This window comes from Pseudopipra pipra, chromosome 2 (genome assembly GCF_036250125.1).
Source record: "Pseudopipra pipra isolate bDixPip1 chromosome 2, bDixPip1.hap1, whole genome shotgun sequence".
In the NCBI taxonomy this organism is placed as follows: Eukaryota; Metazoa; Chordata; class Aves; order Passeriformes; family Pipridae; genus Pseudopipra; species Pseudopipra pipra.
The window spans coordinates 64,787,185-64,812,750 of NC_087550.1; the positions used below are offsets into that span (position 1 = coordinate 64,787,185).

General features: G+C 38.0%; 1 protein-coding gene across 2 annotated transcripts in view; it reads right to left on the reverse strand.

Annotated features, from left to right (window-relative positions):
- Positions 1 to 25,566, reverse strand: part of LOC135409808 (complement C4-like) — a 59,845-nt gene that overhangs the window by 19,806 nt on the left and 14,473 nt on the right. For both annotated transcript variants that reach the window (XM_064645814.1, XM_064645813.1), the window contains 21 exons: positions 25,046 to 25,226; positions 24,311 to 24,381; positions 23,921 to 24,006; positions 23,124 to 23,206; positions 21,902 to 21,989; positions 17,102 to 17,207; positions 16,782 to 16,905; positions 14,686 to 14,801; positions 13,778 to 13,945; positions 12,940 to 13,137; positions 10,402 to 10,593; positions 8,878 to 9,027; positions 8,345 to 8,471; positions 7,897 to 7,968; positions 6,802 to 7,005; positions 5,789 to 5,900; positions 5,488 to 5,558; positions 4,386 to 4,525; positions 3,067 to 3,279; positions 1,014 to 1,065; positions 419 to 499 (listed from right to left, as the gene is read on the reverse strand). In XM_064645814.1, the coding sequence (XP_064501884.1) occupies positions 419 to 499; positions 1,014 to 1,065; positions 3,067 to 3,279; positions 4,386 to 4,525; positions 5,488 to 5,558; positions 5,789 to 5,900; positions 6,802 to 7,005; positions 7,897 to 7,968; positions 8,345 to 8,471; positions 8,878 to 9,027; positions 10,402 to 10,593; positions 12,940 to 13,137; positions 13,778 to 13,945; positions 14,686 to 14,801; positions 16,782 to 16,905; positions 17,102 to 17,207; positions 21,902 to 21,989; positions 23,124 to 23,206; positions 23,921 to 24,006; positions 24,311 to 24,381; positions 25,046 to 25,226 (2,635 nt within the window). The remainder of the gene's footprint in view (positions 1 to 418; positions 500 to 1,013; positions 1,066 to 3,066; positions 3,280 to 4,385; positions 4,526 to 5,487; positions 5,559 to 5,788; positions 5,901 to 6,801; positions 7,006 to 7,896; positions 7,969 to 8,344; positions 8,472 to 8,877; positions 9,028 to 10,401; positions 10,594 to 12,939; positions 13,138 to 13,777; positions 13,946 to 14,685; positions 14,802 to 16,781; positions 16,906 to 17,101; positions 17,208 to 21,901; positions 21,990 to 23,123; positions 23,207 to 23,920; positions 24,007 to 24,310; positions 24,382 to 25,045; positions 25,227 to 25,566) is intronic.

Consider the following 25,566-nt stretch of genomic DNA (forward strand, 5'->3'; position numbering starts at 1 on the left):
ACATATCTTCTCTTCAGCAAAACAGAACTTTCCAGAACTTATACATCAGAATCTGGCATCCTTATTTCTAAAAGCTAAAGCAGATTTCTACAAACCTAAACGCAGTGTGGGTTTATTAGAGAAGCTGAATCCCTTCACCTTTGGCCTTCCCATAATTTTATTCTGAGCACAGTGAGGAGGATGGATCATATAAAGCTATTACATCCATTTCAAGTAAGAAGGAGTAATTAGAAAGAGGAAAAGATACTGGATCAACCCTGGGGGTGTTCTGTTTTATGACCTGGTCATGTAGCACAGACAATTTGACTCATAACAGAAAAACTAGGAGGGAACGGATATTTGACATGCAGGAATAAGCAGCACAGAGGGGCCTGTCCCTTGCCACCTGGAGAAGTTGTTGACAAAAAATTACATTTACCTTTCAGGCTAACAAACACATGACTATCAGAACCTGGTACCATATCAGGTGGTCTGTTCAGGTCCAGTGTATGGGATGTTACTGTAAATAAATAATAAATAGAGATCTACATCCAGACTTTTTAAACATAAACAACATACAGTGTAATTTTAGAACATACTTTTCCTTAAGCATTTCACAGCTGACATCAATTTTGACAGAAATGTTATCTGAAACATTAAATGAAATTTTATGGAAAGAAATATTTTTAAATTCATTTAATTTATTTAATTTCCAATCTTTAATAATATTTTAGGTTTGAAAAAACTCATACTTTTTAATATGTTTAGGACCCATTAGTAGATGAAATAGAGGCTTATTTAATATTTAAAGAATGCTACTTTGAAACAAAAAAGTAAAATAAATCCTAAAAATTTAGAATTTAATGACTTTTCTTTCCTGAGTCTTTTGCTAGGTACCAGATGAATTTATTTGTGATAAGTTCTGGTTAACAAAAGCAATATCTCTACATTAAGAAGTATTTCACTGCACCCATCATTCACCCCCTCTTTCTACTCCAAACCTCATCTGAATCAAACTCTTTTCTGTAACTTACAGCCACTGTTAATGCAAATGGTTTCCTCTTCTCTCTGTAAAACACCTTCTGCCTGCACAATTGAGGAAAGAAAAAGTCAGAATGTTTGCAAGCACTCACACCTGAAATCAACCTGCACAAAACCCATAAGCTCCATCCTGGCATTAGACCAGCGGGTGGCACAAATAAGTGATTTTGATGTGAGATTTCTCTCCAGGTAAAACTCAAGCTTAAAATCAGAATTACAATCTCCCAGTTGAAATACTAATAAACTATACTGACTTTTTGTGTTACTATTGAAATATTTCCCTGGATGAAATTCCCTTAAATAAAACTAACCTCAAAAAATTAAACTTCAATGTTTATTCTCAGCTTTGCGAGCCATGCAAGTCAAGTTCAATGAGGGACTCATATTTATAAATCTCTCAAATATGAAATTCATGAAGTTCTGAGTACATCTTGTTGATAAAATCTAAACTTTTTTTCCTTCTGATTTTCACATATCCTTCTTCCTACAATTTCAGTTTTAATAAAGCTATTTTTACAGTTACTTTTAATGTTTTAGTGTAGCATTGAACTCTGAGACTCTGCCTATCTCCAAAAAAGTTATGGCCTGGAACAACTGCAGGTTCTCAACATCCTGTGCCTTATCCTTACCTACAATGGTACAAGGATTCATATTTTGCACTTTTTTGTGTGGATTGAAAATAGCCCTCAGTAGGTGACTTGGGTGCTGTAACAAGTCTGTGTTGGCTCTTGAAAAGTCATCTTTTCTAGAAGGTTCCTCCTTTTTTTAATTTTGAAAGAAAACTAAGTTATTGAATAATATTTACAGCATTTGTTTTTTGCCTGTATGTTTTATCTGTGCAATCATTAAAACTGAAGATCCATCAACCAGAGGGAATAAAACAAGTTTAAATTTATTACTAGCAGAGAGTATTTCCTTCTCAAAATATTTACACATGGACATCTTCAATCTTGGCTTCATAAGGGAAGAAGAATTTTCATATAGAATCACAGAATCATAGAATATGCTGAGTTGGAAGGGACCCATAAGGATCATTGAGTCCAGCCCTTAGCCGTGCACAGGACCACCCCCAAGAGTCACACCATGTGCCTGAGATATTGTCCAAATGCTTCTTGAATTTTGTCAGGCTTAGTGCTGTGACCACTGCCCTGGGGAGCCTGTTCTAGTGCCCAACTACCCTCTGGGTGAAAAACCTTTTTCTAATATCCAAGCTAAACCTCCCCTGACACAACTTCAGGCCATTCCCTCAGGTTCTGTCACTGGTCACCACAGAGCAGAAACCAGTGCCTGCCCCTCCTCTTCCTCTCATGAGAAAGTTGTAGACTGCAATGAGGTCTCCCCTCAGTCTCCTCCAGGTTAAACAGATCAAGTGACCTCAGCAGCTCCTCATGCAGCTTCCCCTCAAAGCCCTTCCCCACCTTCATTGCCCTCCTTTGGATGCTCTCTAATAGCTTAATATCGTTGTTATATCGTAGTGCCCAAACCTTCATGCAATATTCAAGGTGAGGGCACACCAGTGCAGAGCAGAGCGGGACAATCCCCTCCCTCGACCAGCTGGCGATGCTTTGCCTGATGCCCCCCAGGACACTGTTGGCCCTCCTGGCTGCCAGGGCACTGCTGACTCAGATTCAACTTGACATTGATCAGGACCCCCAGGTCCCTTTCCATGGCACTGCTTTCCAGCATCTCATTCCCCAGTCTGTACGTACATCCAGGGTTGCCTTCATACATGTTGATAAAGCAGGTTGAAGTCAAAGATTACGAGATGAGCACTGGCTGCATGAAGAAGTTTTTGCTATGTCATGGGTAGAAGGATGCCTTTTTGCCATAGAGAACAAACATTTCCATATACATTATACATATAGGGTTAAATTTCTTCCACATGCTATACCTCAATCCTTACTGAAAAACAGGTTTCCTGAGATTGCTTCCAGTCTTACCTTTGTACCATTTCACTCCCTTCATGAAAGCTCACACACTGTGAATGCTACATTTGGGGAGAAGAACATATTTGTGAAGTGCTTGTCCTCAACAAGTTATACCTACCACAACATTGAGGTTCTTCCTAATGCTGTCACTATGCCCAGAAACCTTGTCAAAAGCAGTAATAGTAATTGGAATTTCTCCCACAGTCAAAGGGACAACTGAGAAGTAGGCTGGTGTTGCAGAGTTCCCCTTAGCCACCAGTGGCAGCTGCACAGCCTTCTCTGTTGTCTCTGCGGTGCACAGCTCCTTCACTGCATCCATCTTCACTGTTACCTGTGGGGACAAGGCAATGTCTGAGATCAGTCTTAGAGCATCACTGCACAGGAAAAATACTCCAGCTCCACTATGCCTAGATAAGAATGGGAAATTAGAAACAGGTAAAACAGGAGACTAGCTTTTGCTTAAAAAGTAAAGAGCAATGAAGACATTTTGCAAGACATTGTTTTTCACTTTGCTCTCCTGAATTTACTGTTTTCCATTTATAAAATGGGAAAACCTTTTCATCAAGAAGTGATTGATTGCTGGCACAGTTTGTCCAAAGGGTTTGTGGAGTCTGCCTCCTTGGAGATATTCAACATCTGACTGGACAAGACCATGAACAACCTGCTTTAACTGGAGCTGCTCTGAGCAGCAGGTTGGACTAGAGACCTCCAGAGGTCCCTTACAACCTAAATTGTTCTATGACCCTTTAGTGTGTTAACATTCATCTACATTGACTAGGGCTGAATATAAATTGGCTAGTATTTCTTCATTATGCTGAATTTGCAGTATAGTTTTGGCCTATCCCCAAACCACAGGGAAGTAAGAAAGATAATACATTTTTAATATGTCCCTCTATACCATCCAACACAGTTCAGAAAATGCTGGTCAAACAGCTGGCTGAGAGATGGGAAGAAACAGAAAAATGAGCATCAGCCTTAGGATGACAGAGGTCCTAAGCCCAGTGACAACTGTGGCTGTATGGAGAACTGCGTAGTGGCTTTGCATTTTTTGCACAGAGTTTTGTGGCTAGCATATCAGATTGTGTGCTCAATTTACCTCTGTACCTTGAGCACCTTGTGAAATAGCAGCAGCTGGGTATTGCCCAGATTACCAGTCAGCTAAAAGGTAACTGATTGCTTCAATGAAGGGGAGGAAGTCATACCCAAAGGCAAGGAATACAGCTGTGTAGCATGGTAAATAAAATCTTTTTTATACAGTAAGTTTGATTAGTAAGTAGAACTGGATCCTGTCCTTGGGAAAGCTTTCAAGATGGGAGCGTTATGTCTGGGCTGTAGAAGGGCACTGAAAGGTGGCCAGGTCATTTACATTAAATTACTACACAACTACAGATTTAGCTAGCTAGGAATGTATGGTACAGCAGTTGTTGGTAACACTACCTGGAGATCATTGGGCAGATAGTTGTAAACCACTGCTTTTATTTCTAGTTGCTCATGTCGTCTGACTGAGTACGGTAATCTCAGGGACACAAAAAAGTCTTTGAAAACTGCAAAGGTGTGGGGGTCAGCTACACAAAACCCTGGGATGAGAAAAAAAAAAAAACAAAACACAAAGAATTAGTTGAGAATTACACCCTTAACAGCAGCTGATAAGAAGTTAAACGTCTAATCGAAACTAATTGCTTGAGCTCTCCTGAAGTCAAGAGCAGGAGAGAAAAACAGACATATTCAGAAAGCATTTCAATTCATCTGCACTAGAGACCCATCTCAGGGGTAGATAGTTTGCCCTCTGGGGTCACTGCCATGATTTTTGATAGGTAAAACTTGGCAGGAGTGTTTGTAACTTTTGTCACTGAAACACAGTCCAGTTTTCCTGCAAAGGCCATGTTTAAAACACAATGACCTTTCCTTGTTCTCGGAAAATAAACTCCATATCCATCACTGTAACCCTGGATGAGACTCCCTTTCCATAGAGGAGTGGTCAGTACCCGAAGGACCCGTTGTCCCTCCTGCATGGTCCTGATCTACTTCCAGGAGCTCTCAGAGTAGCACCAGGAACCTGGGCTCTCTGGTGTCTAGCCCTTGCTGGTTCTCTGCTTGTTTCCTGGTGCTCTTCTCTTATTTGTCTTCCTAGAGATCACAGACTTTCATGCTTTGATATGGCCAGAACATGGTTCCAGAATTATTCAAAGAAAAGCAGTGTTTACTACCACTATCTTTCTTGTGGCTTCCTGGCTATGTGGAAGCTAAACGAAGGTGTTTTATAGAGAAAAAAGAATAAGAGACAGTTTTGATTGTGTTATCCATCCTCCCTCAGATCCCACTTCATGTAGCTTTTATAACTATAAATCTAGCTCATAACTTCTAGTTGGGCTTTAATATGGCATAAAAGAGTGAAGGAAATGTCATGATCAGAACATTTTGCATTTGTTCAGTACAGACTGTTTTACTCTGTCAACATAACATTGTGTTTCTCTTTTAAAAACTACACATTGTCTATTTGTTCATACAAAGAAACCAAAAAAATGCCCAGTACTTATACCTTTTTCGGGAGATATGCTTATTGCCTGAACTTCCCAGGTAGTTATTGAATCAGGAGCAAAGTTTTCTACACTAAGAAACAAAAAACAAAATATATTAGGAAGAATGTATAAAATGTAAACATTGTTATTTGCTGAAGTTTGAGTATTGTAAGGAAAAAAATCCATATTCCATTGGTTGTAGAGACAAAGTACTTGCAAATATTCTGAAGTCCTCTGCATCAGAAAACATGTAAAGCTGATATTTATATATATATTACTGTACAAATTTAGACATATTCACCTAGTCAGGAAGCACAGTACCTATGGTTTCCAGGGTTTTCCACTTCTTCAAAATTCCACCACCAGCTCTCGGGAAAATAACTGCGCAGGCTGACAGAGGTTTCATCAAAGAATTCTTCATGGTCGCTGTGTTCTGTAAAACAGGAGTACGGTTTCTGTCTGGAAGCCTTTGGCTGCTGACCTTACACTGTCTTGCAGGGAGTCAGCACGTCAGAGCATGAACAATACTCTGAATAAAAATATTTCATCTGTGTTTCATCTTCTACATTACAAAAATATGTTGAAAAAGGAGAAGCACTGACCAAATCTTGTCAATGAACAAAAGATAATTCGTCTTTCCACGTTCAATAACTATATGCTACCAAATGAGAAATCAGTTCCCTTTAGTAATACATAGCAAAGATGTTCCTGCTGTCCCATATTTGTGAAAGACAGAGAACAAAAGGGTTAATCTATGAGAAATTGTAGCAGAAATTGCACTTAGAAAGGGGTCATTTTCTATGCCAGGTAATTTTTTTTTTTTTAACATGAGATAAGATGTAACATGTGGTCAGAGATAGACTTTGGAGAGTAGAAAGGAAGAAAGAGACAAAATTATTCCTGGTTAAAGTGGCCCCTTCTCATGACGAGGTGTCTGGGAGGTACTCAGGTGTTACAACAGTATTACCACTAATAAAATAGTCATGAATCTAAGACCACCTAGAGCCCTGAACGCAGACAGCCACTCACTGCTCTGCTGTCTGTAGACTCCCTGGGATTTGGGCAGGGGACAACAGCTCCTCCACAAGGCTGTTCTGGGCTAAAGTGATTTCTGCCTTTTTTCACCCCAAGAAGTTATCCTGTCCCACTCCCACCTTCCCAGTGTACAGCTGCAAAGATGCAATGCTATGTGGGTGCTGCACTATACTGGGGCCCCCTGCAGTGCTGATGTGAAAACTTCCTCCCCAGCCCCACGGCACTAAACGCTCCTTAATCCTCCCTTGCCACCATATGAAGTGTGAAAGAAGTGGCACTTGTATGCCATTGTTCTTTACGTCGTCGTGCCAAGCCCACTCTGTTCCTCCGCTTCGCCTCCTTCCTGAGGGCTGTGGCTTTCTCACAGCAGTCCTGGAATGCGCTCCTGCATTCGCGAGAGCCAGACACCCTTGTTAGTCTTTTTGCACAAGGAAACCTCATGGGATTTATTTTCATTCCATCTTGACAGCATTTTTGCAGATCAGTGTTTTGGTATTTGCTGGCTGCAATACAATTAAACCCCAGAATTATTGCTGTGTAAGTAGCAATAAGTGTAAAAGTGTTCATAATGCTCACTTCTGTCGTTCTTTGCCATTAACATTAGTTTTTATTGCAACAGTCAAGCCTTCAGCCAGGGACCTGTTCTCCATCCTAAAAACGGTTCACAAACACAGAAGGAAAATACAGGCCCTATAGCATCCTAAATATTCTGTTCTAAGATTTCACTTCACAGTCAGACTGTGAATTAAAAACACCTCCTTGGCAGGCTGAAATTAGATATCTTAATAGAAATAGCCATGGCAGTGTTTTCCAACTCAAATAAAGAGCCTGATTTCAAAAGTAAGGAAGATGCCAGCTTCAAGTTGTCATGTCTTCCAGCAAGGAGATGTCAATTTGTGTAAAATTATTTTTTTTTCCAATTTAGACCAAATATTATACTAACTCATCTCTTAATTGAAGCACAAAGTACCAAAATTTTAAAGCAGAATATAAAGGAAAAAAATAAGATATATGAAACATTTTCTGGCCATACAAATGATTTTGAAAAGCCTCAATGTCATGACTGATTACATGACATCTTATCTAGTAGAAGTACTTCGCATTTGAGAGATTGTAAAGTCGTGAATTATTTTCCATTTGCAGTTTTTTTGGTTTAGTTGGGATTTCTTTTTTCAGGTTTCTTTATTGTTTAGCTGTTTTGATGAATGATGCATCAGGTCACGCAGCATAGTATAATCACTTGTGCTAGGTTATGTCACCTAATGCAAGAACTGGGACTAAGAATATCTTGGTATCCTTTACTATGCCATCACTTCCTGCTCCCTTAGATCCTAGCCAGATTCCTTTGCCTTCCCCTGCTAAGCCTTTCAGGCCACCCAGATGAGCAGACATACCAATTCCTGACATTTTCTTCTGAAAATCCAAAGATCTCTTCTGCCTTCTGGTGCCATGGAGGCATTTATATCCTGGGAAGGCAGAACAGAAGAGTTTGTCACGATAACATGACAGGAACAGCCTGATCATTCACATTATTCATGAAGACTGATCTTAGGACCCATCTCAGGACCCATCTCATTCACAGAAGACCCACAGTTTGTCAAGTTACCTTCCAGCCCTGGCCAACTGCTGCCTGCCCCATGTGAGGTGGTCACCAAAGGACCAGCAGCCATCATCTGGGCTATCTGATCTTCCAGCATCCAGTGGAAGAACAGAAGAATAAAAATCCAGAAGCAAAGGAGATTTTACAACATCACAATAAAATGTTTCTGGTTTTTAAGCAATCAACCTCACCAGATCTACAGTGTAAACAAACATGTAAAGTAGAGGGCAGATTGCACTTACCTTCCCGAATGCTGGATTGAATTGTATCTGATAAAAAAGCCAGACCAACATCAGTAAAAACTTGAACATTATTTGAGCCACCACCTGCAGAACATCCAAGATCATACGAATTCATAGCATTAAATACCTGCCAAATAAAATAGTATGGATGTACTGTACAGGCTTGTAAAGGGTTTATATATATATATATTAGAAAAATTCTTGTAGCCTTTGATTCACAGAAGCAAGGCAAATTGGAGGTACAAGCTGCATTTGGAAACTGAGATTAGAGCTAAGGAATGTTTTAGTTAGGAAGTGATTTCAAGCAATGGTATCTTAATTTACAGGCTTGTCTGCCATTGCATGAAAATTCCCATCTTAAATATACCATTCATCTTAAATAGACAATAAATTGCAAAAGAAAAAAAACATTTTCAAGTTTAGCAAATCAGTGTTTAAGCAATTAATAGCCATTAATTACATTTTGATCCTCACATTAGTCATGGAAAATTTTGACTAGTAGATACAAAATTTTCTTCTTAGAAATATCTTACTTTTTTGGCTGTAAGCTTATTTTTCTTATTCAGAATAAAAACTGCTTTATCAACCACAGCCAAGGCAACTTTTCCCGCATGGTCCGTTTCAATCTGTAAATTGATGATATCTGTTGGTTCATATATCTCTTGTTCTGTTCTCACTTTAATCTAAACAGAAAAGATTGAAACAAAAAATATCAAATTTGTTAATAAAAAGTGAAGACGCTTTGGGCCAGGAATACTGTCAGCTGTGATTGTCAGCAGTCAGAGGCTGGGGGATGCTTCTGTTTTGTGGTGCTTCTGCCTGGGATCCTGTGTTTTGGAAGATGGAGATGCAGATATTTCTCACTGAAGGAAATCATGGGGAACTAAAAGATGTGTCTTGCAGAATATTGGACGCTGACTTTCAATGACGAATAAGCACAAATGGGAATTAAAAGTACGTGTAAGGGATTTGCTGAACTAGGGTCTTCAACATAATTTTGTTATTTTCCAGCGGAAACAAAATTGCCATGAAATACAGGAAAAGACTAATTAATGTACAAAATTAACTGACTTAAACCAGTCTGTAATAATACTACCTGCTTTCTATTGCACACTCGCATTTTTTAACATGACTGGGTAAATTCAGATCTGGTTCTAATGTAGACACTTTGTGGTTTAGAAGGGAGTAGGAACGGTGATTATGAAACTAATACGGAATCCGTAGTAGATATGCCAGCTTGACCATAACTGACTTTTGTCATTGTATAAATGAAGAATTGGTTTGTGTTTTAGAGATAGATAATTTTTCTTGAAAACCTTTTTTTCCCAATAGACTATCACATTCTTTTTCCAAAACAAATATTTTCATTGTAAAATATAATTTTAGACGGCTGACATTTTTCAGCAGTTGTGTTTCACGCTATTAGGAAAAATTCCTGTCACGTTTTTTCATTTTACCTTATGGTCCCACAAAGGAGGAGGAGGAAAGTGAAAGTAAGGCTTAGAGGGACTCCTGTTTTACCCACACTTCATTTTCTAATTCAAACTTTTTTAAAGTGTTTTTGAAATGCTACAAAATCTCAGAAAATTACTTTTAAAAGAAATCAAAAAGCCTGAAAAATTACTTTGAATTTGTTTTTTTTCCCAATACGTAGCTTCACTTTCTTTCATGTGGCACACCTTGCTACAAAAAGACAAAGTTTAAAGAGATTCTGCCCCTCAACAATTCTACTGGTGTTTCACTGCAGATTTCTAACATATAGACACTCACAGGGGTGGCTTTATCTACACAAAACTATATTCTTCATCTTTTTGAGGTACAGCCTGTCCTGCAGAAGAAGGATATCTCTTCTGTCACTCTTGGAAGCCTTTCTGCCATCATTCTTGGGAGCCTTTTCAAGCTATACCTTTCAGCACGAATCCTGACGACTCCCTTTTTTCAATAAAAATGATACGTCTTTCACTTTTTAACCCCAGGCCTGCATTTGCTCTGCTGATACCCCATGTTTTTGTTTTCAATTTGGATAAAATAACAGAAGCTACAAGCTCTGGAAGTACCTTTCCTTCACAGACATCCATAACGTCCACCCATACAGAATCGGCAACAATGTCTTGATGGCCCTCATTTGCAATGAAGTAGTAGGCTAAAAAGCGAAAGGCAGGCACCATCTTCTCTGTGATTTTAAGGTCTATTATTTTTTTTGAGGATGGGACCCTTCCCAAAAGCTCAGGTTGTCCCTTTGCCACAACCTGCAAGGCAGAAACAAACATAAATAAAATACTGCGAATATACCCTAGAATGGGCATTATGTTGCATAATTTTACACATACATATATGCATATATATACATAGATATAATTTTCTGAAGTGATTTCTGTTTAAAACATATTCTCTTCTAATGGCACTTAACAGTTTTAATTCTTAACCTGTATACAAGTAGCCTGGAAGAGACTAGCACACAGTGTGGTGCTGAGCCTCTGCTGCAATGGTCTTGTGGCCCGGGTTTGAACACAAATATGCCACCCTCCACTCAATCTTACAGCTTGAAAAGAGGTACCCAGATGTCAGTCTTATCTTTGTCTTCTACAATGACTGACCATCACCCCCACAAGGATATCAGCTTTATTTAATCTGTAATCAATACTGAATCTTTCAGATGGTGTGAAAAGGTTGGGACAGGAGGTTTCATCCAAAAAATACTATTCAGGATAAAATATCACAGCCTTTAATTGATTTCAGCCCATCTTTCACTATTTAACGCCTTTCTTCTCACACTATGTTAATTATATTAAATTGAATGGAATGAAAAACAGACACAGTGGCTGGACTGACAGTGTTCTTCCCTGAACAAAACATGTGGAGTTTTCCTAAACACACAATGAATGGGCTTCTGGTAGAAACAAAGACATGCTGCAGCCTTCTCTGAAATCCTCTCTGCCCTCATTTAGATGACCAAAGTTTAGGAGAAAGCCTTGCTGCTGCACTCTAGCAGTGTCTCTCACCACATCTCCCACACACCCTGCTTAACCAGCACTATGTCTTCCCAGAGCCTGGCAACACCAGTTCCAACCCTCTGCTAAGTCATCCAATGAAAATTAACCCACAAATCTAAACTTAACTCCTAGGGATACAATTATTACAATATATGAGAGTCTTATTAAAAATAAATGGGAACTGGTGTCTGTGGTGTTTATCATCCTGGGAAATTTAAGCTGCCAAAAGAATTAGGATGAAGAGAGGGAGAAGAGGATTAAACACATTTCACATCCAAAAGATTCACTCCTGAAATGTACCCATGAATACATTTGTCTCCTTCACCAAAATAAATACTGTGCATTCCTGACACAGGCTGAGTAAGATGGTTTCCTCACTTTTCTATCTACAGATCTGCTTTTCAGTTGTAGAATGTTATTTAGGGTCATAACAGCCAATGCCTTCAGTATCATTCACGACAATCTTTGTAGGAGATAACACTGACCTACTGATTAACTAAACCAAAAGCAGTAATATGGAGCCATGGTAATACAAAAATCATATATTATTTGTGAAAAAAACCAGTAGTTAATTATAAAAGACATTTTTTATATATTCAACATCCCCTAGAATAGGACTAGATTTTCTAATTGCAGGGTCAAAACCTTATGTATATATATAATCTGTTCACAACAAGGTGGGCAGTTCTGTAATAGCTGGGGAAAAAAAAAAAAGCATTTATGGGAATCAGACCTATAAAAACAATATTATGAGGAAAGAATACAGATTGGAAGGAGTGTGAAAGAACAAGATCTGGATTAAGAGAAATTTGGATTAAGATAAAATTGTTATAGATATCATAGAAGTTATCTGCCTGGGATTTCAGCTTTCAAAGCTGTCAGTTCTTTCAAAAATATCCACATAATTATGCAGACAAACATTACCCCATATGGATCTATTTGCTGTAGACTGCATTAGAAACTACAGACTAAAATTTATACTTACATGTCCTTCTTCAGGAAAAAAATTTACAAAGATTCGTGTATTACACGCCCCAGAATATATATAAATATAAAAAAATAATAGAATTATAGAAATAGTTTCTGGAAGGGACTTATGGAGATCTCTAGTCCAACTGCCTGCTCTAAGACAAGACATCACCAGTTTAAGGTTAGGTCAGATGTGGTTTTTTCTAGTTGAGTGTTGAATTTTTCTGAGGGTGGAAAGTACCTAAACACTCTGGGGAATCTCTTCCAGTATTGCATTCATCATTAGTGAATAGATTTTTCCAAAATGAACCTTCCAGGCCATAATTTTTAGCCTTGGTCCCTTATTATCTTGCATGGCACCATCTAGGAAAGTTTGCCTCTCATTAAAGTTTGAAAGTTTGTCTCTCATTATGTCTGTAATTTCTCTTCAAGTAATTTTAGGTTACTAGTAACTCACTCTGGGTCTCTTCACTAAACTGAACAAGCCCAATTCCTTCAGCTTGTCTTGGTGGGTCAGGTGTGCCAGAACACTGATTGTCTCACTTGCCCTTTGCTGGACATTAATAACTTGATAAATATTCTGAGATGCATAATTCCTAAAAGAAATTACTGATATGATAATATTTTGTTTACCATATAATAGAAATAGTCAATCTTTCCACTGCCAGAGTGATGAATGTCATTCAAAGTGATGTGTAAAGTATCTCCAGGGGCCACAACAGCATGCGGGATGCTGATGCTTAGGTAGTTTGGGGAAGCAGACTGGTATCTTTCAGCTCTGATACTGGCTTCAGGTGATTCTAATTTTTCTTTTCCCTCTTCAGCCTTTACCTATCAGGGAAGAAAAAGACCTCATTAACAGAACCTCTCACCAAAAAACAGGATTTTAATTATTTTATTCTCTCACCCCATTTTGTCTCTTGTTCCATTTTAATTTGGTATCTTTCATTCTTGGCTCTTCTGAATGAGAAATAATGCCTCAAAATGACTCAAAAGTGATTTTGTACTCAGATAAGTTTTTTTCCCATTTTATATTGTACACTTAAATGAACCCCCTGAGTGGGCAGATGTAGCCTACTCTCTGGATTGCTCAGGACCTTTTTCTTCACCCTCTTTTCATAATTTCCTATCATTTTCCATGGTGAGACCTTACAGTCCCATTTCTGTCCTTCATGCCAGGAAAATGAACATCAAAACACTGAAAAAATGCACCACTATAACCAACACATGTATCCCCAAGGCTCTGATGTACCAGAGTGCCTTTCATGTCAGTGAGACATCCCTCAGGCCCCTGGTCTCTTTAAAATATCCTACACAGTCTGAATAAAGCTCTACAGATGGTGTAAAATATGACATTCCACCCTCTGTGCTAATTTATTGAAAACTGATCATTTTCACAGTCATTTGTAATTGTGTTCTCAGTTCTTCCCAGTGGTATACTTTTAAATATGGATGTTTGGGTTTTCTTTACCATTATTTCAAGGCTTTGGGCATCTCTGGGGATGTCAAATGTAAGGGGGATTAGACCCTCTTTATTAGAGAGTGCAGTCTTCTTCATTGGGGGTTTTCCAGGCGAGGTAATAGTAGCAGTGATGGGAAGGGAGCCAGCAGGAGAACCATCAACCAAAGTGACAGATGCCTATTGGAAAAAAAAGTTTTTGTTACTTAAAGAAAATCCTGGGTTTAAAAAAGGCTTACAAATAAGAAGTAGTTATTTTTATAAACTCAGAAGAAATACAAAAATGTACACAATAGTGTTCAAAAATTTGAGCTTTGAGAGAAGGGGGTAGAAATCGACTCAGTCTGGACTCCAGCTAAGGTAAAAATCTGTCAGTAAGGATTAAGAGCTGCCCTAGATATTTACTTGGCATCTATTTGGTCTAAGCTGATCCCAGAGACATTTGTCTTCAACTACTATAAGGTAAATTTATGACTCTAACTTGTTGTAGAAAACTCTGTAGAAAAACTTGAAGGTGTGAAGTTTAAAACAGTAAAAATTTCAATGCATTTTTTTAAAAAGGTAATATGCTGTTTTAGTTTTCAGAATTCTAATTTGACAAGGGACTAATTTGATACAATATTATTAATTTAATATTTTGATATGGAAGTGAGGAAGAGATTGTTGTTTTATAAAACCTTGTAGGACAACAGTACGCATTGACTTCCAGAGCAGAAAACCAGCAAACCCAGCATTTTCTGGCTGCTCGGGCTCTGAGTGTACAGAAACAAGACAAACCAGACACAAACTGTAGGTCTATGTTGGATCTATTCCTAAAGGTCTCTGTCCTATAGAGCTCCCATTGGATCAGATAAGGAAAAAGGGCAGATACAAATGCATTTCTTCAGAGGCAAAGATACAATCAGCTAAATACTACATACCACAACAGAGAAGGGGGCTCCAGGCACAAAATGCTTTTTAGTATTAGACAGATCAACAACATAAGGAGATTTCACAAACTTCACATTGCTCAGTTCCTCTTCCCTCATCTCACCACCTATTAATATCAAACAGTACATGTTGCTATGAGGGCAATAACTACGTACTTGCATATAACCACAACATCTCTCATTTCTGTTTCCAAGATTAGTTTCACCTTTAGCAGCATATATAAAGGAAAGTGAAATATGATTCCCACACAAGAGCTTCAGTTTTTAGAAGAGGATGAATAAAAATTCCTCTCTAATACATCAATTGGAACAAAGTACCTGCAAACAAAGGGCACTCTACCCCAGGAGCCACTGCAGCCACACACCTCCCTTTCTGAGCTGTTGGGGCTCTGTTCCTGGGGAAAGGCTCCATCAAAGACTAACACAGAAGTTACTCAGAACTGGTAAAGGGGTTGGGACCTTAGATCTCTAATTTTCTGAAAGATTTTTTTTTCATTTTCAGCTACTAGTGAGAGTTAATATTACCTAATGCCATCTTCTGCAACTTGCAGCTTGAGCAACTGCTTTCCATCTAAGATTCTTCTAGTTAAAACAGTAATTCTTCTAGTTACACCACTACCAATAACTATATCTAAAGAAACTAGTTGCACAACTTGTTTTAAACCAAATGCATTTAGAAACATGTTTCAACATCCTTATTTTCCACTTTAGCTCTCCAAGGTTGAGAGGTGTCAGTAAAGCCCACTACCCTTTCCCTGTCATGCATGTAATTAGTATCAAGCCCAGCAAGTACACAAGGGTGAAGGTAGCCTGCCTGTGGCAGAAAGAGGCAGCATGCACAGAGTGGTAGAGAGCATGGCTCACCATGAGATCTTGTGCCAATCATGATGGTATAGTAACAGGAGTACTTCCAGCCCCTTTTGCTCTTGCCATAAATGTTGTGGCAATAGTGCATGATAGCACCTATAGTAGGTAATACTAAAGAACTGCACAGCTGCAACGAATCTGGCTTAATTTTAGTAGGATTTTAAGGAATCCTACTTATATAGGATTTTTAGGAATTTATGGAATTCTTGTAATTCTAAGCTAAGTAACTAGACTCCTTCTATAGCTGTTGGGAACAGACACCTCTGGAGTGCAGTTTGACCCATCCATTCTCTATACTGACTACACAAAATACCTGAGCTCTGACTAGATACTTTACGTTCAGATATCTAAAATAAAGGGGATCAATTTCCCTACGAAGAAAAAGAAAAATTTTGCCCCTGTTGGAAAGGTCAGCTTTGTCACAGATGTAGCTTCAGAAGTTAGCTCCATTATTACCTGTTACTATCTGTTTCCTAGAAGAACAATCGCAAGCAACCATTAGAAACTCCGGAAGACATGCTCCAGGCTCATGTCCCAGATGAACAGCAAGACCAAGCAATTTGGACTATATTGTGCTTGTGCATATGCCAAGTACCACAGTCTAATAAAATTGTGGGACATAAGAGGACAAACAGGACTCACAAGGGTTAGATCCTCCTCTGCATTGCACTGTGGCTCTAATACACATGCCTTACCTCTAACCTGACAGCTTAGCCTGCTGAGGTACAAAGCAAGCTAAGATATCAAGTGCAACTAATAAATTTATATATATGGAAGGAATGGAGGTGGCTAGGGCAAGTGATCAACAAGATCTTATGGGGATTAATTTATTTGCATTCATACATGTGTCTGATGCCACTTCAGAGGGACTAGGATATCTCAGATATCCTCACAGAGCTATTTCATGTGGGACAGACCCCATAGGACAGTACTCACAGGAGACCTGAGTACTTCTGGAGCAGCAATGGAAGACAACACAGGACCACACAGGGCATTTAAAGTGGTCAGGATATTTGGGTTCAGATAAGTGAATACCACACAAAATGAAGTTTTTGTACAGAAGGGGGTCAGATGAAAGAGGCTGTCAGGCACTATAGCATGAGGAAACTTTGCAGCAAAGATTGATCCAGTTGCACAAGATTTCCCACATGAAGGATTACAGTAGAGAAAGGTCAATATAAATATTACAGACTGTATCAGCTAAGCCATAGTGTACTCACTTGCAGTTTCTACAGTGGTAACAGCAACATATAAACAAAACCCTTCCAGAGTGGAAATGCTCTTCCTTAATTTCTCTTCCAAAAGTAGTGTATTTAAAGTAACTCTTCCTTTCCCATTTTGAATCTAAAACAAAAGTGAAGAAAAAAGAAAAACAAAAAAAAAAGGGGAAGTGACAACCCTTGACTGGTTTGTTGCCATTAGAAATAAAAAAGTGTTGCTTATATCATGACTATGGTATTGCAGGGTTCTAAGTTTCCAGAATTTCTGACAATATTCAGCTTAGGTACAATAAATCAAAATAGTTCCACTGAATACTTACAGATAGCTGTTGCTCCAGGCCTGGAACAAACACTTTGTTTTCATTGTCATCAATGATGCCAAATCGCACATATGCAGCACCTTGAATTTCTTTCCCATAAGAGTGTCTTTGAAAGGAAGAAAAGCAAGGAGGTGAATTTTTGTCTTAATAAAAAACAAGCATAAATCAGACATCATTTTATGTTGAAATAAAATTGGAATATTTGTAGGCATCCCATCTGTAACTAATACCTTGAAAACAAAAATTAGTCCTACTCACTTGTAACTCAAACATGAAGACTTTTACTGACCTGTGTACAAAGCAGTGATTTCAAAAGCAGACATATATATGGAGCAAATCATGTCGGCAGAATCACATGTCGAGACACCATCTGACAAAATTCGTACCAGAGTAAACAAAACTTTTTTTTTTTAATGAATTAACGAGAGCTTTAGTTGCACAGTGAGGTCTCACACAACTCATCCCCCTCAGAGAGAGCAAGGGAGGTATCCAGTTTCTTTAGCTTCGATGCACAGCTAATTCCTTTGTATGAGACACCTCATGAGAAAAGTGTTTGAAATAAGGGATCAGAGAATCATTTCAGGGACTGATATGAAGTATTTAGTTCCTCTGAAGATGTACAGAGACAGATCCTATCTACTGATATTTTAATACATGCATTAGGTACAGTAGGTACCCTCTACCCTACATCTCCCCTACAGATTGAGGCAGTATAGCATAAGGTTCACTTGTAAGTGAAATATTTGCCAGATAGGTATCTGTCCAGAACACCCCTGGACGTTGCATATAGGTCATGGAGAGAGAGGATAGGGCATGTAGGACATGTTGTACCTGGCTTCTTACTCAAGGAAACCCTGGCAGATGGAATCCTTTGGCAGCACAGTGGAGGATGCTACATGAGACTTGTCATGGCCATAGTGTTGTCTTTTGCTTGTGGAAATCCTGCTTTATCTCAGTTCTGTAATGGCTTATTTTTGTTTAAACAAAGCCTCTTTCAAATTGACCTGGTCAGCAGCACTGATCTATACCAATGAAAGCAACTGAGATGCAGTTCTTATGAAAACTCCATTAAATTCCAGAACTAATAATGGTGGGAAACAATAGTAAATATACCAAGTAACTTTATTACATGCATGGCCAGTTCAGAGAAATAAGTTCAATTATCAGGAATTCCATATGTTGATTTTGATGAAAGTCAGGCAGCATCACTAGGACATTTTCCAATAGACAAAAGAATTATATCCAGTTATTAAGACCTTCTTAAATAATTACGATGTTAATGAGTATTGAGATATATATGAAGTTTATAAACTCAAAAATGAGTGCTGTAATAGCATAGAGAAAATTTTAGAAAGGATTAAAATTAAAGCCAGGGATTTGATATTACTTCATATCACAGTATCAAGCAATCATGGCTAGTAATTCAATATAACCAAATAAAGAATTGCAGGTGATCAAGAGGAGATTAGAAGAGTTGAGTTCAGCCAAGCAAAAAGAAGTGGATATAGGATTCTGTCTGCTCTCTCAAGGTGTGCTGGGGAAGGAAGGACAGGAGGAAGGAAGGAAGGAAGGAAGGAAGGAGTTAAGGGCAGAGAGCAGAAGTCCAACAGGATATACACTGGTCAGGGATAAATTTAGATTAGAAATAAACCCAGATAAGAAGTAGGGGGAATGGGGGATCAGTATTCCACTTGGATACAGTTCCAGGGTCCATGTAGCAAATCTAACGACTGTGCTCTGTTTGAACCAGGTTAATTAAATTAAAAGAGTACAGTGCTGTTGTACTGCAGCCAGCTGGCAGAGCTCAACCCATCCCCACTCTACTAAACAGCAAAGTGGTCACATAAATACCTTGGGTTGACCTTGGTTCGTGCTTCTTCCTAAAAAGGTTTCAGGAATTGTCTGGGGAGTGCTGCATTGAAGAGGTCAAGCCCTTGCCATAGACCAGCTGAGCCAGTGGCAACTAAGCTCTGGGGCTTGGAACTCAGCTGAAACTGTTTAATTGACTGACCAGGTGGCTCAAATAATTTCTCTGGTATCATGTTGAAATGCAGACAAAGTTCCTACTGTATGAGGATAATATTTGAATAAAATAATAATTCATTTGCTGCTCTTAATTTGGAGGGCTTTCTAGAGTCAAATACACAAGGTGAAATATGAATGGTCACAGTAGTAATGATGCATTAGTCACATGCACTCACATAGAACCATAGAAGCAGTAAGGTTGGAAAAAGTCTAGCTATTAACCCAGCACTGCCGAGTCCACCGCTAAACCATGTCCCTAAGTGCCACATCTACATGTCTTCTAAATATCTTCAGGGATGGTAACTTTACCACTTCCTGAGCAGCCTGTTCAAATGCTTGACAGTCCTTTCAGTGAAGAAATTTTTCCTAATATCCAATCTAAATCTCCCCTGGTGCAACTTGAGGCCATTTCCTCTTGTCCTCTCACTTGTTACCTGGTAGAAGAGACTGACCCCTACCTCACTACAATCTCCTTTGAGGTAGTTGTAGAGAGTTGTAGAGACTCCTTTCATCCAGGCTAAACAACCCCAGCTCACCAGCTTTGTTGCTTTTCTCTGGACATGCTCCAGCACCTCAATGTCCTTCTTGTAATGAGGGGCCCAAAACTGAACACAGGATTTGAGATGCAGCCTCACCAGTGCTGAGCTCTAGTCCTGCTGGTCAGACTATTGCTGATACAGGCCAGGATGCCATTGGCCTCCTTGGCCACTGAAAAATGTTAATAATTAATTCCTATTTAACTAAAGGTTACTGTAAGCCAAATGACTTCTATGGTTAATTATTGTCAGTGCTTAATAAAGGCTCAAACTTTGGTTGTACAGACCAGGATTTTTTATTCTTATTTGCATATTACTTTTGAAATTTCTATACTTAGATCTCTCCTCCCTTCTGTATTGACTGTCTTCTCTCTTCCATTTGCACCAACTACTAAGATAGACACAAACTGTGCAATGGTAACTTACCAATAAGATATTCTTATACTATTCAATTATGTGTATGTTTCTAAAAGACAATACTCAAAGAGGTTTTGCCTAGGAAACTTAATGAAATACCTTTATAAAATTATACAAGTTATTCTATAGAATTAGTAAGTTATAAGAATGAACTTCTCTGCTAAAATATCTCCCAACAATGTCACGTGTATATTTATATATCATTCAAAAATAATTGCAAACCATTAATGGTCAAAATACTAAAAGTGAATGGATACAATAAGCTTTACAGGTCAAAAATAAATAATCATTATGTAATAAAATATAAACAGTTCACTTTCCACTATCTTGCATTATTGTTACCATACAAAAAATTTGCCCACTGTATAACACTACATACATTTAAGAGTACTGGCTGAAATAACTCTGCGTGATCCTATTCTTGCTTTTGTGCTAAAGAATGTTAAGGGATATGGTGAATCAACCTCAAAAGCCACGAGGTGCTGATTTCTGTTTTAAGGAGTTGTTCTTAGTGACAGTCTAATACTACTTGCTGATACTGCATGGTCAGCTCTTCCCTAACACATCAAAATTGCCTGGAAATGAATCTGAGCTTTTGTGTATCTAGGGAGAAGTAAACAGAATAACTAATTCAGTATTATGTAGATAATACAGAGTACCTTATTTCAGGAGATGTATTCTTCCATATCAACTATCCAGTGTGTTTGACAATATCCTAAAACCCTTCTCTGTTTGATAGTACTGGTAAATATTAATTTCTGATTTTTAAAGACATAAAAATTAGATTCTTCACTTCTTTGAAACTGAATATATTTCTCCCAACTATGAAAGAATACCATCTGTTTCCACATGCCTGTTGTTGTTTAATAAAATTTACTCCTCTTCAGAAAAAAAGAGAAAAAATGTATCTAGTTCTGATTTAGTCATTCTCTCAACAGGCAGTTTCTTAGTATTTTGACTCCTATTAAACTTGAAAATTCAACAGTCAAGAAGGTTTGAAAGATGTTGATAAGCCACTGCTAGTGTACAGCAAATTTAGATCTATCAATTTGTGCTCAAAAATACCAGAGCCACAGCGCACTAAATGCTTATTCAATTTCAGTTGTCTGATTCTTCAAAACTATTAAAAATATTTTGATGGGTTAACTTTTCACTCTCTGACTTCCTAAGTTACTCTGTGTTTGATGCCATTCTAATTTGGTATGGGACCAGGTATAACTTATTTTTCATTGAGCCCTGACTCAGGGTCTGGCCAGTCTTGTAGCCATGTCTCATCCAAACCAGTGTTGCACTACTGTGCAGCAACAGACATATGTGTAGTGATGGTCATGGAAACTCCTCTGATTAATTGTATTTATTCCCCTGGAAACATTTCTGCAAACAAGCACTATCTTACAAACTTCACTGGGCCTTGAAAAAACAAATACCCAAACTTGAATCCATTTCTACTTGAATTAAATAACACATCTGAGGCTTTAGAATATTTCTAAATGTAAGAAGCAAAAGTATAAAGAAAACCAGGTGATCAGTTTGCCTGGAACCTTACCGAGCAACACAGAGGAGAATCCTAAAAAGTCACCTTTACTAGCAAACTAAAATATTCAGAAAATCTTGCTCACCTTAATCACCATGACTTGAACCCGGGTAGAATTTTACACTGATGTCTCAAGTCATTAGTGGAAACAGAGAGTATGTAAGATTAGTCAGATTCAAGTAAAGCCAGAAGTGGGTTAACTGTTAATGACAAGAAAAAGGAAGAAGCTGCAAAGTTCACAATCTACTTATCTGCCTCCTGAAACAACCCGACTCTGAGCACACCTACTTTGCCTCAATATCAAACACAAAGCTTTCATTCCAGATGTGGTAGTATGGCTGAAGTGGGATGAGTTTGACTTCAAAAGATGGAAGTTCTGCATGAAAAAAAGAAGGTAAAGGTCATGACATGCAAGTTTCAAACATATCTTAAACTCCTGGCATGTGGCAACACCCACTGAGAGGATGCAGCTGCATTGAGGGGATGTTTTAGTTTGAGTCAGCAGTGCACTGTTGAAGCAAATCTCTAATCATCTTCCCTTATTCTGCTTTGCTTCATATAGTGGAGCAGTCTTTGAGGCCACAAAATTAATTTATTAATTTATTTACAATGAAATTAAGCCAGAAGATAAATGCTACTGGGCATTAAGTGCCCCGGACTAGAAGCGGTCTGAAGTAAACCCATCCTGAAATGGGTTGAGTATGGACATGAGATTCCCAGCATCAGCTGTGTCACTTTGAATTTGCTCCTATAAAGCCAAACTATTTGCTCCTGTAGATATAGTCAGGGTAATTTGCTTCTGCATGTAGGTGTTTGTGGAGGATGCAGTAGTCTCCACTATTCTGTTACATTCGCTACCTAAGGCAAAACCAGTTTTCTTAAACTGAGATTTTCATACAATCCCGAGGTTTTCTTTTGTCTTTAAGAAAAAAACCCCAACAAAATAACAAACCCACACTACCTTTTACAAGAAGGTATAATTTCAGTGCAAATAAATCAAGCAATTTCTTATCCCAAATTGTTAAATTTTTACATTTTTACTTTTCCCACAATGCCTTTACCATTGCTCAAAAAAAAACTTCTTTGAGTATAGGAACTCTCATAAACTTCCTGACTGAATTCTACTGAGAGAAAACAGGCAGGTTTTTTTTCATCGTAATCTTCACTGGAAACTTTAGGAGAATTGTAATGACTTTAAAAGGGAGCTCATCTCATTCTTTTTTTTCTGCAGTAGGAGAGCCCTTACAATGTTTGGTGAAAAATGTTAAAAAAGTGTTAAAAAAGATACTAAATCTGTATATAAATAAAGGTGTTTCTCTTTTCAAATACAAGTGGAAGCCATACAAAACCAGAGTTTTCCTTCTGTGCATCAGAGATAGCAATGATGCACAGAAACACTGTAAAATTTGTCCTTACTACCTAAGTAGAGCCAGGTTTAATCACTGCAGTATATCTTTTAACACATAGTGGTAACTTCATATATTCGAAATGCAAATTTATATTCTCTTACCATATTTTTTAACTTCAAATTCAGCAGAAACATTAGACATTTCATGTTGGTGAAACCAGGCTTTGATTTTCCAAGTTCCAGGCCTAAAGTTCAGATTCCGCAGAAAACAGTTAATTAGGATTCCTCAGATATTTGATGATGCCAATATTTAAATTATCACTAAACACTAATATTTTCCTTACTTTGATCTCATCCTAAACTAATTTATTAATGGATTTCTCTTTGCTAGGAGGAGCCAGCAACATATTTCCAAATGTCCTAGAAAACACTCAAAATAGCTGTACGAGGAAGTAGAAGATAACATATTTGCAAACCACATGTAACATGTATTACCTTTGAAAGTCCTCAGAAATAGAGCACTCATCAAATATTTCCTATAGCTTATATTCATTGTGATATCAGAATCAACTTAGCATGCAAGAACACACTGAATATTAAGTAAAAGCCTGACCTAAAATGATTAATATTTAATAATTAAGATATAATTAACGACACTTTGCAGACTAAGCTCTTGCAGAAGTGCTCTCTTGAATGAAGCCATACATTGGAGCAGATATTTATGCAGTTTTTTTAATTTTCCCTTATCAGGATACATGCTGCTAATTACAGCATATTAACATTAAATTCTGGACTCAAGTCTCCAAGAGGAGATGCTTAAAGGTAAAAAGATATTAACCATAGGCTCAATCTTTGCCCTATGGTGAGAGAACGACAATTTTGAAAAGTAATTCTAGCAATTCAGCATTTAAAAATCTTAATCTACAGGTGTTCATACACAAGGCACAGCAATAACGTACTCAGCAACGTCAGGTATTTCAAAATGTTCACTGAACACTGCCTTTATTTTCCGATCTGACTTTTTAACCACCATTCCTTTTGAATTCTGTTGAGACAGAGAAAGTAAACATGAAATTATGCACCAGGTGTCAAACATTTACATCCAAAAGTTCAAGTTCGCATACTAGTCCTATGGAAGAGAAAATTCTTCTCTGACTTTCCTACTTTAATATTCACGTCGTGTTTCCCTCCATGCTCCTGATATCAGCCAAAACCAACCAGAAATATCTTACTATATGTAAATATTGAGAGGAGTCAAAGCTATAGTTTTGCTCTTACATCTTTTGTGCGAGTTATTCATATCTCCTGTGTTGAAGAAGAACTCATCAACAGTGTTTTTGCATACTTACTAGCACAGCAACTGTAACCGTGTCATCTGTTGGCCTCATAGCATTGTCCAGAATGAAGATCCTGTATTTTACTGTTTAACAGAAGAATAAATACAGTCACATATTTTTTTTTGGCCTTTCTAGAGAGTAATTATTACAAGCTGTAAAATGAGTTACTGAATTTGGTATTTATTGAATTTAGTATTTACTGAATTTCTTTTAATGAAAATAAGTCTGAGAAATTTCAAAAAAGAATTGCATTCTCCCACAGACTTTGGGAGAAGTTACCTGACCAGAAAACCTCTTGAAGCAAGTCCTGAAAATTACTCACTTTTATATTCATTCTGCAAGCGAGGCCTGAAACCAAACTCAAGAACTCTGTTTACTTCCATCTCTTATTACTTAATGAAATTGTTAGGTAAGAAAGCAGTTGTGGTCTTAAAGAGCAAAGGACACATTGCTGGTGGTGCAAGCAGGACCAATATGAGTTTTGGTTTTTTGCAGGTTTCTCGCAAATTAATTTGCCAAAGGAATGTTGTCATTAAGCTTTTTGAACAAAAAAGAGCATATTTCGTCTGGCTCCTGTTAGAAAGACTCTTTGGCTCCAATGGCATTTCCACAAGGGTTGCTACAATGCACAGTGCAGACCCTGCAGAAGTCCTGGCTGCAGGAAGGATCAAGTCATTGTTGCTTTTTCTAATCATGCCCTTGTAACATCTATATTCAACATTCAAAATGCAGCATTTGTATTTTAACCTTTGGAACTTTGTGTGTATATAGGCTTGTCTGTTTGAATAAAAATGTAGCCTTTCTTGGAGGACAGGAGGATGCGAATGCTCTGAACGGCCTTAGGAAGCTCCCTGCTTTCAGTGACCAGCAGAACATATGGTTGATTACTCTTCTTGAACAGGTTCTGTTGTAGAGTCCCTGGCTTGACCTGAAGAGGACAAAAGGGAAAAATCCACAGAGTCAGAGATGAGCCTGTTGACTTTGGGGCCACATAGATGAGGCCCCAAAACACCTGAAGTGCTTAAATAATTTTATTAGCACCATTCGACAGAAGATTCTCAATTATATCTTTCTCATTGGGGGTTATATCTTTCTTTCTAGAGTAATATTTCTTTTAAAGTATAGATACTATCTAATCCTTTATTTTCCATCATAGAAATACACTTTCTTCTGTTCAATGGCAATAACTCAAGCCTGGTGACTTTTCTTCAATTTACATGCTTGTTGAGTTCCAGTCACCGTGTATCCTGTAATCCGTATTATGCTAA